This window comes from Eleutherodactylus coqui, chromosome 6 (genome assembly GCF_035609145.1).
Source record: "Eleutherodactylus coqui strain aEleCoq1 chromosome 6, aEleCoq1.hap1, whole genome shotgun sequence".
Classification (NCBI taxonomy): domain Eukaryota; kingdom Metazoa; phylum Chordata; class Amphibia; order Anura; family Eleutherodactylidae; genus Eleutherodactylus; species Eleutherodactylus coqui.
In genome coordinates this window covers 45184903-45201876 of record NC_089842.1, presented here as the reverse complement: position 1 = coordinate 45201876, position 16974 = coordinate 45184903, and the positions used below count along the sequence as shown (strand labels likewise).

At 45.8% G+C, this 16974-nt stretch overlaps 1 protein-coding gene across 1 annotated transcript; it reads right to left on the bottom strand.

The window, feature by feature from the left end:
- Nucleotides 1-7431: 7431 nt before the first annotated feature.
- On the bottom strand, nt 7432-8367 carry LOC136633537 (olfactory receptor 10AG1-like). The gene has a single exon (XM_066609296.1). It carries the CDS (start codon nt 8365-8367, stop codon nt 7432-7434), a length of 936 nt encoding a protein of 311 aa, XP_066465393.1.
- Nucleotides 8368-16974: the final 8607 nt, after the last annotated feature.

Genomic DNA, 16974 nt, shown 5'->3' with positions numbered 1-16974 from the left:
CCCTACCCAAGTCAGAAAGTGTATTTGTGCCAGACAGGTAAAACACTGCTATGGGAAGTCTTTGTGCACCCACAGTATAGGCAAACCCCTGTATCATTCCTGTAGCAGAAGGATAGTCATTCCCCAGTAACATTTCCGTAGTAAAAGTATAGACAGACCCCTGTAACTTTTCTGTAGCAGAAGTATAGGCAGACCCCAATAACATTCCTGTAGAAGAAGTATAGGCAGACCCCAGGAACATTTCTGTTGCAGAAGTATAGGCAGACCCCAGTAACATTTCTGTAGTAAAAGTATAGACAGACCCCTGTAACATTTCTGTTGTAAAAGTAGAGGTGGACCCCAGTAACATTTCTGTAGTAACGGTATAGGCAGACCCCAGTAACATTTCTGTAGCAGAAGTATAGGCAGACCCCAGTAACATTCCTGTAGCAAAGGTATAGGCAGACCCCTGTAACATTTCTGTAGCAGAAGTATAGGCAGACCTCAGTAACATTTCTGTAGTAAAAGTAAAGGCAGACCCCTGTAACATTTCTGTAGCAGAAGTATAGGCAGACCCTGTAACATTTCTGTAGTAAAAGTATAGGCGGACCCCAGTAACATTTCTGTAGTAAAAGTATAGGCAGACCCCTGTAACATTTCTGTTGCAGAAGTATAGGCAGACCCCAGTAACATTTCTGTAGTAAAAGTATAGACAGACCCCTGTAACATTTCTGTTGTAAAAGTAGAGGTGGACCCCAGTAACATTTCTGTAGTAACGGTATAGGCAGACCCCAGTAACATTTCTGTAGCAGAAGTATAGGCAGACCCCAGTAACATTTCTGTAGTAAAAGTAAAGGCAGACCCCTGTGACATTTCTGTAGCAGAAGTATAGGCAGACCCCTGTAACATTTCTGTAGTAAAAGTATAGGCGGACCCCAGTAATACTTCTGTAGCAAAAGTAGAGGCAGAGCCCAGTAACATTTCTGTTGTAAAAGTAGAGGCAGACCCCAGTAACATTTCTGTAGTAACGGTATAGGCAGACCCCTGTAACATTTCTGTTGCAGAAGTATAGGCAGACCCCAGTAACATTCCTGTAGCAAAGGTATAGGCAGACCCCTGTAACATTTCTGTTGCAGAAGTATTGGCAGACCCCAGTAACATTCCTGTAGCAAAGGTATAGGCAGACCCCTATAACATTTCTGTAGCAGACGTATAGGCAGACCCCAGTAACATTTCTGTAGCAAGAGTATAGGCCCGTGAGGGCGAATCTATGACACGCCTGTCAGCACTGACACGTGTGGCCAAAGTTGCTGACACGTCGGCCGTTCACCCCATTGGTGAATACCAGCAGGGGCCGCCGCGGCTCCCCTTCTGGTATTCAATAACCAGCGCTGATCCCGGTGCACACTGTGATGTCAGTGTGCAGTCAGGATCCTCCTCCCCCCATCCCCTGATGTCTCTTACCACTTGGTTCCGCAAGAGCGTCAGGGAAGAAGGAGTCCGGAAGCACACTGACGTCCCAGTGTGCTCCAGAGATCATCGCTACTGGAGGGCGTGGAGGCCAGCGGAGGAGCGGAGCTTTCAGGACGTGGAAGGGGTGAGTATGCAGGTCTCGGGGGCCACTGTCGCTGCTGGGGGGTCCGCTGTCGCTGCTGTGGGGGGTCCGCTGTCGCTGCAGGGGGATTCCGCTGTGGCGGGCCACTGTCGCTGCTGGTGGGGTCTGCTGTTGCTGCTGGGGGGTCTGCTGTCGCTGCTGGGGGGTCTGCGGTCGCTGCTGGGGGGCGCTGCTGGGGGGTCCGCTGTCGCTGCTGGGGGGGTTCGCTGTTGCTGCTGGGGGGGTCCGCTGTGGCGGGCCACTGTCGCTGTTGGGGGTGGTCCGCTGTCGCTGCTGGGGGGGTCCGCTGTGGGGGGCTACTGTCGCTGCTGGGGGGGTCTGCGGTCGCTGCTGGGGGGTCCACTGCTGGGGGGTCCGCTGTCACTACTGGGGGGTCTGCTGTCGATCCTGCGGGCCGCTGTTGCTGCTGGGGGGTCCACTGTCGGGGTCCGCTGTCGCTGCTCGGGGGGCCACTGTGGGGGGCCACAGTCACTGCTGGGGGGTCCACTGTCACTGCTGGGGGGTCTGCTGTCGCTGCTGGGGGTGTCCGCTGTGGGGGCCACTGCCGCTGCTGGGAGGTCCGCTGTCGCTGTTGGGGGGGCCGCTGCTGAGGGGCTCTGTCACCGCTGGGGGCTGCTGTGAGGGGGGCACTGTCACTGCTGGGGGTCATCATTACTAAGATGAGTGAGGGGGAGGCTGAAGAGGCGAGGGCCTGTGCTATGGGTGTTTTAGGTTTACTAAATACAGTTATATATTACAATTATACTTTTTTGGTTATTTAAACTATAAATATCGCGAATTTATGGATTTTTTCTCGAAGTGACACACCACCTGAGTTATGCTCGGTTTTTTGGCGTATTTTGGCACACCAAGCTCAAAACGTTGCCCATCACTGGTATAGGCGAAACCCTGAAACATTGGTGTACCATGAGTGCAGGCGAAGGCCGGAAAAATTAGTTAGATAAGAGTATAGGCGAGGGCCAGAAAAATTAGTGTACCAACAGTACAAGTGTAGCCCTGAAAAATTGCTCAACCGAAAGGGCACGTGAGACCCATAAATACTTTTTAAAGATACAGCTCGCTGTTGCTTAATTTTTAACAGAGCCTGGAGGCAGCCCTGTGGAAAAAATTGGGTTATGTTAAAGTATCAAAACTTTTGAAACTTTGAAAAATTGCTAAAAAATTGTAAGCATAGCCTTTTGGCTGCAGAAAAATTGGCAGTTCAGCGTGATGGCACGATGTTTCAGGAGGAGGAGTAGAGGGAGGAGGACTAATATCCGAGAGTGATTGACAAAGCTAATTCCCCCTTTTTTTAGGGTGATAGAGAATGCTTTTTTTTTGCAGTTGCAGCGAAAAGAATCTTTAGGTTCCGCTGCTCTCTGCCGGTGGAGAAGAGTAGTTTGGGGAAATCCAGGCTTTGTGCATCTTAATGAGTGTAAGCATGTCGGCACTGGCAGTTGACAGGCGGGTACGCTTATCCATGATGATTTCCCCAGCTGCACTAAACACCCTCTCGACAAGACGCTAGTGGCAGGGCAAGCCAGCACCTCCAGGGAGTACAGCACAAGTTCGTGCCACGTGTCCAGCTTTGACACCCAATAGTTGTATGGAGCAGAAGCATCACGGAGGAGGGTGGTATGATCGGCTACGTACTCCCTCACTAACTTTTACAGTGCTTCCTCTGACTCAGCCTTGAATGGTTAGTGGTGACACAGTCTTGCTGAGGAGCCATGAAGCTGGCAAAGGCCTTGGAGAGTGTTCCCCTGCCTGAACTGAACATGCTGCCTGATCTCCGCGCCTCCCCTGCTACTTCACCCTCAGAACTGCGCCTTCTGCCACTAGCACTGTCGGATGGGAAGTTTAGCATCACTTTTTTCACCAGGGCCCTGTGGTATTGCATCACTCTCGTACACCTTTCCTCTTCGGGAAAGAGAGTGGAAAGGTTCTCCTTATACCATGGGTCGAGAAGGGTGTACACCCAGTAATCCGTGTTGGCCAGAATGCGTCTAACGCGAGGGTTATGAGAAAAGCAGCCTAACATGAAGTCAGCCATGTGTGCCAGGGTACCAGTACGCAAGACATGGCTGTCCTCACTAGGAAGATGACTTTCAGGATCCTTCTCCTCCTCCTTCACAGCCCATACACGCTGAACAGATGAGAGGCAAGCAGCATGGGTACCCTCTGCAGTGTGCCCAGCTGTTTCTCCCCCTCCTCCTCCTCCGCCTCCAAAACGCACTGAGATATAAATATGAAGGTTGTCTGTCTATCAAGCGACATACTCTCATCCCACGTCTCCTGTTCCAACCGCAAAGCGTCAGCCTTTATGCTTTGCAGCGAACTTCTCAGCAGGCATAGCAGCGAGATGATAATGCTAATGATTGCAGCATCGGCGCTCACCATCTGGGTAGACTCCTCAAATTTTCTGAGGACCTGGTAGATATCTGCCATCTAGGCCCACTCCTCGGTAAAGAATTGGGGAGGCTGACTACCACTACGCCGCCCATGTTGGAGTTGGTATTCCACTATTGCTCTACGCTGCTCATACAGCCTGGCCAACATGTGCAGCGTACAGTTCCACCGTGTGAGCATGTCGCACAGCAGCCAGTGCTCTGGCAGATTAAACCAATGTTGCAGGGTCCTCAGGGTGGCAGCGTCCGTGCTGGACTTGCAGAAATGTGCGCAGACGCGGCGCACCTTGCCGAGCAGGACAGACAAGTGCGGGTAGTTTTTCAGAAACCGCTGAACCACCAAACTGAAGATGTGGGCCAAGCATGGCACGTGTGTGAGGCTGCCAAGCTACAGAGCCGCCACCAGGTTACGGCCGTTGTCACACACGTCTATGCACGGTTGGAAGCTCAGAGGTCGGTCTGCTCTGTCAGACCCTTCAACAGTTCGGGGGCCGTGTGCCTCTTTTCACCTAAGCTGATTAGTTTCAGCACGGCCTGCTGACGCTTGCCCACCGCTGTGCTGCCGCGCGATACCGACCGTTTGCGATGTGATGTTCACACTTCTTAATTGCAAGGTAGAGGTTGCGTAGCAGGAGTAGGAGGGGTTAGAGGAGGTGGCATAAACCACCGCAGATACCAGCACCGAGGTAGGACCCGCTATTCTGGGTGTGCGTAGGACGTGAGTGGTCCCAGGCTCTGACTCGGTCCCAGCCTCCACCAAATTCACCCAATGTGCCATCAGGGAGATATAGTGGCCCTGCCCGCCAGTACTTGTCCACTTGTCTTTCTTTAAGTAACAGTTCCCAGTAACCGCGCTGATGAGGGCACGTATAATGTTGCAGGAGACGTGCTGGTGTAGGGCTGGGACGGCACACCGGGAAAAATAGTGGCGACTGGGGACCGCGTAGCGCGGGACCGCCGCCGCCATCATATTTTTGAAAGCCTCCGTTTCCATAACCCTATACGGCAGCTGATTAATTTGGCAATGTGCACGTTTAAAGCTTGTGCGTGCGGGTGCGTGGCGGCGTACTTGCACTTTTGCTCCAACGCTTGTGTTAGTGACAGCTGAACGCTGTGCTGAGAGAGATTGCTGGATGGAGTGGAGGACAGTGGAGGTGAGGGTGTGGGTGAAGGCCAGGGGGGGCTCGTGCCTGTGTCCTGAGAGGGGGATTGGATCTGTGTGGCAGGTTGGGGCACAGGGGAAGAGGCAGTGGTGTGACCCGGAGGCGGTAAACGGCCTTCGTCCCACCTTGTTGGGTGCTTGGCCATCATATGCCTGCGCATGCTTGTGGTGGTGGGGCTGGTAGTGGTGGCTCCCCGGCTGATCTTGGTGCGACACAGGTTGCACACCACTGTTCGTTGGTCATCCACGCTCTCACTGAAAAACATCCACACCTTTGAACACCTAGCCCTCTGCACGGAGGCTTGCCACGAGGGGGTGCTTTGGGAATCAGTTGGGGGATTCTTGGCTCTGGCCCTGCCTCTACCCTTGGCAACTCCACTGCCTCTTCCAACCTGCCCTGCTGCTGCTCTTGCCTCCCCCTCTGAAGACCTGTCCTCAGTAGGCTTAGCAAACCAGGTGGGGTCAGTCACTTCATCGTCTAGCTGCTCTTCCTCCAAATCCTCTGTGCGCTCCTCCCTCGGACTTACTGCACTTACTACTACCTCACTGACAGACAACTGTGTCTCATCGTCATCATCCTCCTCACCCACTGAAAGCCCTTGAGACAGTTGCTGGAAGTCCCCAGCCTCATCAACCTGACTCCGGGAACTTTCCAAAGGTTGGGCATCGGTCACGACAAACTCCTCAGGTGAGAGAGGAACCAGTTTTTCCCACTCATGGCAGGGACACGAGAACAGTTCTTGGGAGCCTGCCTGCTCAGAATATGTCATTTTAATGGAGTGAGGTGGCTGGGAGGAAGGAAGAGCAGCAGCGAGAGGATTCAGAGTAGCAGTCCCTAAGCCGGGAGTAGTGGACTGCGTAGAAGACTGGGTGGTCGATACATTGCTGGATGCATTTTTTGCCATCCACAACAGGACCTGCTTGCACTGATCTGTTGGTAATAAAGGTCTACCACGCAGACGCATAAATTATGATATGAAGCTGGGGACCCCAGAAGCTTGCCTCTCTCCTAATCCTGCAACAGCCGACTGTGATTCACATGGACCAGGAACTCGGCCTGTGCCCACACCCTCACTTGAACATCCGCGTCCACGTCCACATCCTCGACCCTTACCCCTACTCCTCATCATGGCGGATTACGAATAGAGCAGGGGCCAAAAAAATTACCCCACTGTACAGCACTGATACCTAGGGCCCTTAGTTCATCACGCACAGAGACTTGTAGATAGCGGAGGCTTTATGCTGTGACTAGAAAAAAGTAACCCGCTGTCTTGCGCTGATACCTAGGGGTAATTTACTGCTCGCAGAGACTTGTAGATTATAGAGGCTGTGTGGATTGGAAGAAGACTCTAAAGCTAGTGGATAGTGCTGGCAACTGCGGCGATCTCAACCCCACCAACGGAAATGGAATTGTGAGACGCTCTGCACAGCGGCTGAGCTGAAATACCTTGCAGTGGCCACGGTAATATTACAGTACTGTTTAGCAGTAAGACCGCTGTCTAATTCACTGCAGACACAAAATGGTATAAATAAGTTTGTTCGCAGGAGGCTAGGAATTATTTGCGTGCACTTTCACGGTTAGAGCGGTATTTTACTGCACACTCCAGCCAGAAAAAAATATTGCGAAAGGCTGCAAACAGGCCTAGCTGCGTAAAACAAAAATTGTAGACTACAACTCCCAGCAGGCACCAAGTAATATCCACACAGTGAGATGTAGCCCTAAGAAGGACCGCTGGGGTTCTTGAAGACAGGACCTCTGCTAACACTTTCCCTATATCAACAGCAGCACTTTCTCTATACTCTGTATAATAGACTGCAGACTGAGAATGCTATAGATGAAATGGCCTGCACAGCCTGAGATGAAAAGAAAAAAAAATTGTGCAAAATTGTGCACACGGTCAGATGTAGCCCTAAGAACGACCGTTGGGGTTCTTGAAGACGCTAACACTATCCCTGAATGAGCAGCAGCACTTTCCCTAATCTCTGCCAGCGTTTGTCTGAGGCAAGCCACGGGCGGGACCGCTTTAAGTACTGGGCAGTCACTTGATCTCACCAGCCACTCACTGCATGGGGGTGGGATAGGGCTGGCACGTCACAGGAGGAAGCGGTAATGCCTTCCCTGCATGTCTATTGGCTAGAAAATGGCGCTAAACATGCAGGGAAGGAAATGGAATTGACTCGAGTACCGCGTGGTGCTTGTCTCCAGTAACAAGCATCTCGAGTACCCTATTACTTGAGCGAGCATCAAACTCGGATGAGTACGTTCGCTCATCTCTATTATTTTCTGATTATTGTATTTTAAATTTAACTACTAACATTTTAACTGCATTTTTTACATCATTATTCCTTAAACTATATATGAAAGGGTTTACTAAAGGTGCAAAAATAGTATAAATGAGGGACAAAAACTTTTCCTCATTCTTACCATAATTTGACCTTGGTCTCAAGTACATTATACTACTTGACCCATAGAATAGAGATACAACTATCAAGTGGGAGGTACAAGTTGAGAAAGCTTTCTTTCTCATCCCAGCAGAATGGTGCTTGATAATTGTCCAGATTATGTTTCCATATGAAATTACTGTCAAGGTGAAAGGTCCTAGAATAATAACAAAAGTAATTATAAGCATGACAATTTGATTGAACTGCGTTTCAGTACATGCCAGACTCATTAATGGTGGGATATCACAGTAGAAATTGTTGATTCTATTGGAGTCACAGAATGGTAATGAAAATATGAGTACGGTTTGTAGGATGCCAACTATTGTCCCAGTGAGCCAAGAACCAATAACCAGCATGATGCAAATGACCCTCTTCATAATATTATTATATAGCAAGGGATGGCATATGGCGTTATATCGATCATATGCCATGGCTGCCAGCATATAGCATTCTGCACTGCCCAGTAACAGAAAACAGCACATTTGTATGGCACATCCATAGAAAGTGATGGTTTTGTGTTGAGAGAGAAGATTGATCAGCATTTTTGGAACTATAGTTGACAGATAACATATTTCTATTAAGGAAAAGTTGGCAAGAAAAAAATACATAGGAGTGTGAAGATTTGGGCTGAATGTATATAAAAGAATTATAAACATATGAGCCAGCAGTGAAATGTTCAAGGTGCAGAAAAAGACTGTGAAAAGGACATCCTGGACTTGGAGAACATCAGAAAATCCAACAAGAATGAATTCATAAATTTTTGTAAAGTTTCTTCTTTCCATTTTAATAGTATGAGTATTGTAAGAGCCTTGTGTGGTGCAGAGTGTTAAGGCAGCAGTATGCAGTCCTAAGCTCTTGCTCACGCTTAGGAACCCTGCAAGTTTAATCCCTGCATAATTCAGGTAGCTGGCTCAAGATCAACTCAGCCTTCCGTCCTTCTGAGGTTGGTGAAATGAGTGCCCAGATTGGTGGGGCGTAAATTACCTGAATGTGCTAAGGAATAAGTTGCCCCTATACAAATAACAAGATTTTTATTTTTATTCACTTATTTTTGTATCAACAAGGACTAAAAAATGTTCCCTACCAAATAAATGTACCTACAAAACTAAATCATGTTAGAGAAAATAATAAGATCATTTATCAAAAAGTAATGTTAAAAAAATAAATGCATTTGAAATGCATTCAGTGAAAACAGAATTTTAGACAGCTTTGCAATTTTTTCATTGAAAAACTAACATTTTGCCTTGACATAAGTATTCAGACTCTGTACTCACTCCTTAGTTGAAGCACTTTTCTTAGCAATTACAGCCTCCATTCTTCTTGTTTATGGTGTCACAAGGTTTACACATCTGGACTTGGGGATTTTCCATCATTCCTCTGCAGATCCTCTCAATCACTAGTAGGTTGGATGAGGACCATGTGTGAACAGTCATTTTCAGGTCTCTCCACAGATATTTGATTGGCTTTAAGTTAAGGCTCTAGCTGGTCCACTCAAGGACACTCACAGGGATGCCCCTAAGCCACACTTTTGTTGTATTTGCTGTGTGCTTAAGGTCATTGTCTTGTTGGAAGGTAAACTTTCTGCCTAACCTGAGGTCTCTTGTACTCTGGATCAAGTTTTCATTTAAAAAAATCTTTTATTGAAAACTTTCATTCAGTTTTCCATCAATCCTGACCAGTATTCCTGTCCCTCAGGCTGAAAAACATCCTCACAACATTATACTGCCACCACAATACTTCACTGTAGGGATGGTATTGGGCAGGCAATTTGCAGTTCATTGGTTCCTCCATATGCTTAAATTTAATGCCAAAAAGTTCAATCTTGGTTTCATCAGACCATAGAATCTCATTTCTCGCAGTCCAATATTCCTTTTTGTCAATCTCCAAACAGGCCTTCATGTGAATTTTACTGAGGAGAGGCTTCTTTTCGGCTACTCTGTCATAAAGCACAGATTACTGAAATACTGCAGTGAAGATTGACCTTCTAGAAGTTTCTCCCATCTGCACACAGGATATTTGAGGCTCAGTCAGAATGGCCATTGGGTTCTTAGGCACCTCCCTTACTAAGGCACATTCCTCCCTCATTACTTAGTTTGGTGGATCAGCCAGCTGTAGGTAGAGTCTTGGTTGTTTCAAATGTCTTTCAATTAAGAATTATAGAGGAGACTATTTTCTTGGGAACCTTTAGTGCAAGAAAAATTTTTGTAGCCTTCTTTAGAACTGTCTCTTTTAAAATGATGTATAATCAACTGAATTTACTCTAGGTGGATTCATATCAAGGTGTAGAAACATTTTAAAGATGAACCATAGCTAAATTTCAAGTATCATACCAAAGAGACTGAACACTTATGTTAATGCAAAATGTTAGTGTTTCATGTTTTTAAAATATATAAAAGTTTTGATCATTCTACTTTTACTTTGTCATTATGAGGTGCAGAAATGTGAAAGGGAATGAAGACCGAATGCGTTGTCAAAGCTCTTTTTACTATGAATAATTATTTGCAAGGAATTATATTTAATATATTAGATAGAATCAGAATAAAGATACATTCTAATTAGATCTGCTCAAAGATGCATAAATACAAATACAGGGTAATATATTATAAATTTATCTGGCTTTTATACAGATTGTAAACTTTAGAGATTTGAAAGAGTAAATGAAAAATAACTCTAAAATAAAACCAATTATAATAGTGCAAAATTAAGACTACATTTCAATATTATCACTGCATCTCCTGGTTTTATTAAACGATTAAATAGGTTAATCTTGATAATATTTGGCATTGTTGTATTTTTAAACTTTTTAATTTCTCAAAAAAAGAGCAATACAGACAGCATTTATAAGGTTTTTATTTTAGAAAGAGCGTCTCCTGTAGCGTAAGTGACTTGTCAGTACAGAATTTAGTCTTAACAAATACAGCTCACCTGTTGCTGTATTTCAGGATGTACAGAGGAGTTAGGCAACATGGGATAAACTATAAATTTAAAGTATTCCAGTAGTCACATAGGGAGTAATAAAATTACTTCTTTTTCTTCTATTAGTCAATATTAAACCCACAGTGATTTACTCTTGCATTGTAATATGAATTTTAATACTTTCTAAAAAAGAAGTGGCTTAATTCCTTCATAAGTGGATGCAGGAAACCTATTGCATATATACAGACTTCCCTCGTAATTGAAGATTAGAAGTCAGTGACTTGGAAGTATAACAGCCCCGATTTATCATTAGAAGAAATATGTTGGGTGTGTTTCAATATGTAAGGGATTTAATTGACTTCTTCATCAGGCATGGGCATCATACTTACTATGACAGTGGTGGATCATTCAAAAAATTCTTGAAATATCTCCTACTCTTTGGCCTACATAACATATTGGTACTTCATGGGTTCCTAAACCTACCTAAGGAAATACAACGATCAAAAAACATATTGTATATAAAGGACATCTAATCATAAGGTCACACTCTACTGATATCTCTCTTTTACTTACCTTCATCCTTAAAACAATGCTCTATAGACAATGCAGCTTTTGTTTCCACCTCCCATGATTTATCTTAAGGCCTGTTGATCATATAAAGTTTATTATACGCCGACGTGTAAATTGCATAATGAATATATGAACTATTACCATTTTAGAAAAAATATATTTTTAGTTTTCACATAAGAATTATACTAAGTATAACGAAATGCTAAAAGTTATATTTTATGTACATTTTTAATGTAAATGTTACATTTTATGAATTATTTCCTACTTATGTAGTAGTGTATGAAAGTAATCAATAAAGAATATTACAATAGCTACTTTACTCATTGAGTCTGATCTAAATAGAATTATGGTGACAGAATATGGTTGTTATATACTATTATAAAATCCCACTGCACATTGTAATGTTTGAAAAATCTGGCAATCTAGTAATCTATAGACTCAAGCAAAACAAAACATCTCTATTTTCCACCAAACTAAATTATACTCCTGAGTTTAATTAGGTGATCAGTGATATAATTGTCTTAAATCAAAATTATATTCTAAAATAAAAAGTCTCCCTAAAGGTTTCCTCATAGTGTTTTTTCGTTCATTTTCTATACAATGGCAAGGAGTAGAGAATGTAGCTGAGGGCTTACAAATATCATGGTAGATGTTTTCCTACCACAGTTGTCTTTCTTACTATGCCCCCTCACATTCAACTGTCAAAGTACAAAGGGGTAGGAAACTTAGGATGGGTGGATCAGGTCCCAGGGAAGTTGGGTGTGCCAATATACAGCTTAGTTGTGTGACAGTCTTGCAGAGAGTGATGTATAGGTCCCCAAAGATGAAGATAGCAGTTACAGGGGTCTGCCTATACTGCTGCTACAGAGATGTTACTGGGGTCTGCCTATACTCCTACAGAAATGTTACAGGGGTCTGCTTATACCTTTGCTACTGGAATGTTACAGGGGTCTGTTTATGCTATGGTTGCAAACAGACTTCCCATCACGGTGTTTTACCTATCTGGCCCAAAAACACTGACTGACTAGGGCATGAATTGTGGGCCGAGGCCAATATGTATTTTTTCTCATGTTACCACAGTTTTCCGGGGCACTGGTTTGGGCCAAAGAAGAAGAGCTATACTGCACAAATGAGACGTTCACAGCTGCACTAGCATCAGAGTCCACCCTATGCCCGCGATTGCTGAGGGTTTGTGCAGAGGCCAATGTCCTTGGTGCAGTAAAAGTATGCCATGTTTGGGCACTCTGATTTCTTCATGGTTCATTTCTTGGGTAGCCTAGGACCAACCTATGCTGTGGGTGCACACAGACTTCCCATCGCGGTGTTTTACCTATCTGGACCAAAAACACTGACTGACTATAGCATGAATTGTGGGCCAAGGCCAACATGTATTTTCTCTCGCGTTACCACAGTTATCCGAGGCACTGGTTTGGGCCAAACAAGAAGAGCAATACTACACAAATGAGACGTTCACAGCTGCGCTAGCATCGGAGTCCGCTCTATGCCCGCGATTGCTGAGGGTTTGTGCAGAGGCCTATGTCCTCGGCGTAGTGAAAGTCTGCCATGTTTGGGCACTCTGATTTCTTCATGCTTCATGTCTTGGGTTGCCTAGGACCCACCTATGCTGTGGATGCACACAGACTTCCCATTGAGGTGTTTTACCTGCCTGGCACAAAGTCACTGACTGACTTGGGTAGGGTGCAGAGTGCAGATGGCTTTCCCCTTGCGTTGTCGATGAGGTATCCCGCACACAAACAGAATGAGTAGTGTGTGGCCACATGGATTCCCCATTGCTATGTGACTCGCGGCACCTTGGGTCACACAAGATGGAGGCTGGGATCGAGCCTGACCCTGGGCCCGCTCAAGTGCTTCCCACACTGAGTATTGCTGGATTTTGGAGATGTGTAGAAGTTCTGGGCTGGCACCTGAGTTCCCTTTATTCCCACGTTTGCGGCTCCTGACAATTTTGTGACAGAGGTGCCATGGGATTGGAATGATAATCATACGTTAATTTATCATCGATTCTCAACAGCATTGTGGGCTATCGCACGCCCTTTCAAAGGGGGTCGTTGCCTGGCCCTGCCAACCCTCTGCAGTGTGTGCCTCCGGTTCCTCCTCATCGCAGATGCACTTAGAAATAGACATGAGGGTGGTGTAGCTATGAAGCGAGCGTGGGGAATGAGGGCAGCTGAAGGCTGCGCAGGGAAACTTTTGTGTGCGCTGTGGACGCAGGGTTGTGCGGGGGGTTGGGCAGCATGTAACCCAGGAGAAGAGGCAGCGGTGTGACCCGCAGGCAGTGATTGTCCTTGGTTGCAGGTAGTGTGGTGCTTAGTTAAGGTGTGCCTTGCTAATAAGGGTTTGTCTGAAGTAAAAATTGTTAGGGGGGGGGGGGGGAAGACTCTAGCCCCTATTGTGGCTTAATAGTGCGACCTGGGAGCCTGAGACCATACTAGACCAGCCTAGTGGTTCACATCAAAGAAAAACATGGAAATAATCCCGATGTGGTCACTTTTCAAGGAATAGCGAAAATAAGAACAAATGGAAGAAGAGGTGACATCGATAAGAAATTACTCAAAAAAGAAAGCTTCTGGATATACAAATTAAAAACATGCTCTCCAATGGGATTGAATGAAAGTCTTTCATTTGCAGCATTTGTAGAATAATCAAATTGGCCACCTAAGGGTTAAAAGATCAATCTGTACATTACAATATCATAATCCTGATGACCGAAATAGGTTAGCTGTAAACGATTTGGATCAGTCCTCAACTGTTCCGACCATAGATAAATGTGGGTAAATTAGTCTGAGAATTCCAAACTAGGCTTGAAGGGATATCCCTAATACGTGCATAAATTAGCCCAATGAGAAGTCGAATAAAGGGACACAAATGATTTAGCTATCTATCAACACTTACCTGTGTCAAATGGATTCCCATAATCGTGACAACCTGTATTGAATACTTCATAGTACTGTGTGGTGACAACCTGTATCGAACATCTCATAGTGTCGTACCTCATATTCTAAATTAATAAAATGACAAAACATGATATACCTCTGGAACATATAATAATCAAAACCCAGCAAAGTCTTTATTAGAAAACAAAGCGGATGATGACACGATGTGATGACGTGATATGACAACTATGGAGTAACCAACAGGGCAATAAAATTTGAAATAAGCTATAAATATTAAAAAAAAAGCAGATGGGAGCAAAGCCCAACTGGCCTGCTATTATATATTAAACCGAAACTGTGGATGGTTGCCATGACAACCTAGCGTGACTATGCACAATGCAATCCGCATCACAGTCGGTAGTCATGGTAACCAGACTCACTCATGCACATTAGCGCTGAGCCACATTGCCTATGATGCGGCAAGGTACTCTGAATAACCAATCGTAGAGTGGGATTAAATCTAGAGTATGATTACTCCCCCCATCTTTGAACTATACTGTATTGGTTGCAAGTAACGTGGTCCGTCGCTTACTTCAGGATATTTGATTGTCATTTTGTTTTTAAGTTGTTTTTAACTCACTTTTTTTGTCTTTGCCTCATAGATTTATGTGCTTTTTTCTCCGCTGCAAGTGGATCCATCCTTCCGGCTGTTGTATTTTTGTGTTTTTACACTGGCGACATTTATACTTTTGATGAGATATACAGCAGTTTGCATGATGTGCACCGAAATTGAAGATTTGAATTTTTTATGACTATGGTTAAAAATAAAAATTAAGATGACATCTATACCTTGAAATTTATTTATTTTTTTCTCTGCTGTGCCAAAAAATTTTTTTTCTGCTGTGACATCTTGTGATTGTCATTAATATGGGTTGTCTATTTACCCTTATGCATATAATATTACATTAGTGCCCATATGTATATTTATGGTCCAGTACTAGAGATGAGCGAGCACCAAAATGCTCGGGTGCTCGTTACTCGAGACGAACTTTTCGCGATGCTCGAGGGTTCGTTTCGAATAACGAACCCCATTGAAGTCAATGGGCGGCCCGAGCATTTTTGTATATCGCCGATGCTCGCTAAGGATTTCGTTTGTGAAAATCTGGGCAATTCAAGAAAGGGATGGGAACGAAACAGCAACAGATAGGGTAGGCGAGGGGCTACATGTTGGACTGCATCTCAAGTTCCTAGGTCCCACTATTAAGCCACAATATCGGCAAGAGTGCCCCCCCCTTCCAACAACTTTTACTTCTGAAAAGCCCTCATTAGCAATGCATACCTTAGCTAAGCACCACACTACCTTCAACAAAGCACAATCACTGCCTGCATGACACTCCGCTGCCACTTCTCCTGCGTTACATGCTGCCCAACCCCCCCCCCCCACGACCCAGTGTCCACAGCACACACCAAACTGTCCCTGCCCAGCCTACAGCTGCCCTCATGCCACGCCACCCTCATGTCTATTTATAAGTGCGTCTGCCAGAGGAAAAGCAGGCACACACTGCAGAGGGTTGGCACGGCTAGGCAGCGACCCTCTTTAAAAGGGGCGGGGCGATAGTCCACAATGCTGTACAGAAGCAATGAGAAATCCAATCCTGTGCCACCTCCATCTGGAGCTGCACACGTGGGCATAGCAATGGGGAACATATGTGCCACACAGTATTCATTCTGTCAAGGTGTCTGCATGCCCCAGTCAGACCGCGGTTTTTTATAAATAGTCACAGGCAGGTACAACTCCGCAATGGGAATTCCGTGTGCACCCACAGCATGGGTGGCTCCCTGGAACCCACCGGCTGTACATAAATGTATCCCACTGCAGTGCCCATCATAGCTGAGGTAACGTCCAATTAAATGCAGGTGGGCTTCGGCCCACACTGCATGCCCCAGTCACACTGGGGTTCTTTAGAAGTGGACACATGCAGTTACAACTCCCTGTGGACCCACAGCATGGGTGGGTGCCAGGAAGCCACCGGCGGTACATAAATATATCCCATTGCATTGCCCATCACAACTGAGGTAATAAATTCATGTTTAATGCAGGTGGGCTTCGGCCCACACTGCATGCCCCAGTCAGACTGGGGTTCTTTAGAAGTGGACACATGCAGTTACAACTCCCTGTGGACCCACAGCATGGGTGGCTCCCTGGAACCCACCAGCGGTACATAAATATATCCCATTGCATTGCCCATCACAGCTGAGGTAATAATGTCATGTTTAATGCTGGTGGGCTTCGGCCCACACTGCATGCCCCAGTCAGACTGGGGTTCTTTAGAAGTGGACACATGCAGTTACAACTCCCTGTGGACCCACAGCATGGGTGGCTCCCTGGAACCCACCGGCGGTACATAAATATATCCCATTGCATTGCCCATCACAGCTGAGGTAATAATGTCATGTTTAATGCAGGTGGGCTTCGGCCCACACTGCATGCCCCAGTCAGACTGGGGTTCTTTAGAAGTGGACACATGTAGTTACAACTCCGTGTGGACCCACAGCATGGGTGGGTGCCAGGAAGCCACCGGCGGTACATAAATATATCCCATTGCATTGCCCATCACAGCTGAGGTAATAAATTCATGTTTAATGCAGGTGGGCTTCGGCCCACACTGCATGCCCCAGTCAGACTAGGGTTCTTTAGAGGTGGACACATGCAGTTACAACTCCCTGTGGACCCACAGCATGGGTGGCTCCCTGGAACCCACCGGCGGTACATAAATATATCCCATTGCAGTGCCCAACACAGCTGATGTTACGTCAGCTGTAATGCAGGTGGGCAAAAAATTAATTGGATTACACTGTAGGCGAGGGCCCCCAAACATTGGTGTACCAACAGTACTAATGTATTTGAGAAAAATTGCCCATGCCCAACCAAGAGGGCAGGTGAAACCCATTAATCGCTTTGGTTACTGTGGCTTAATTGGTAACTAGGCCAGGAGGCAGCCCAGTTAA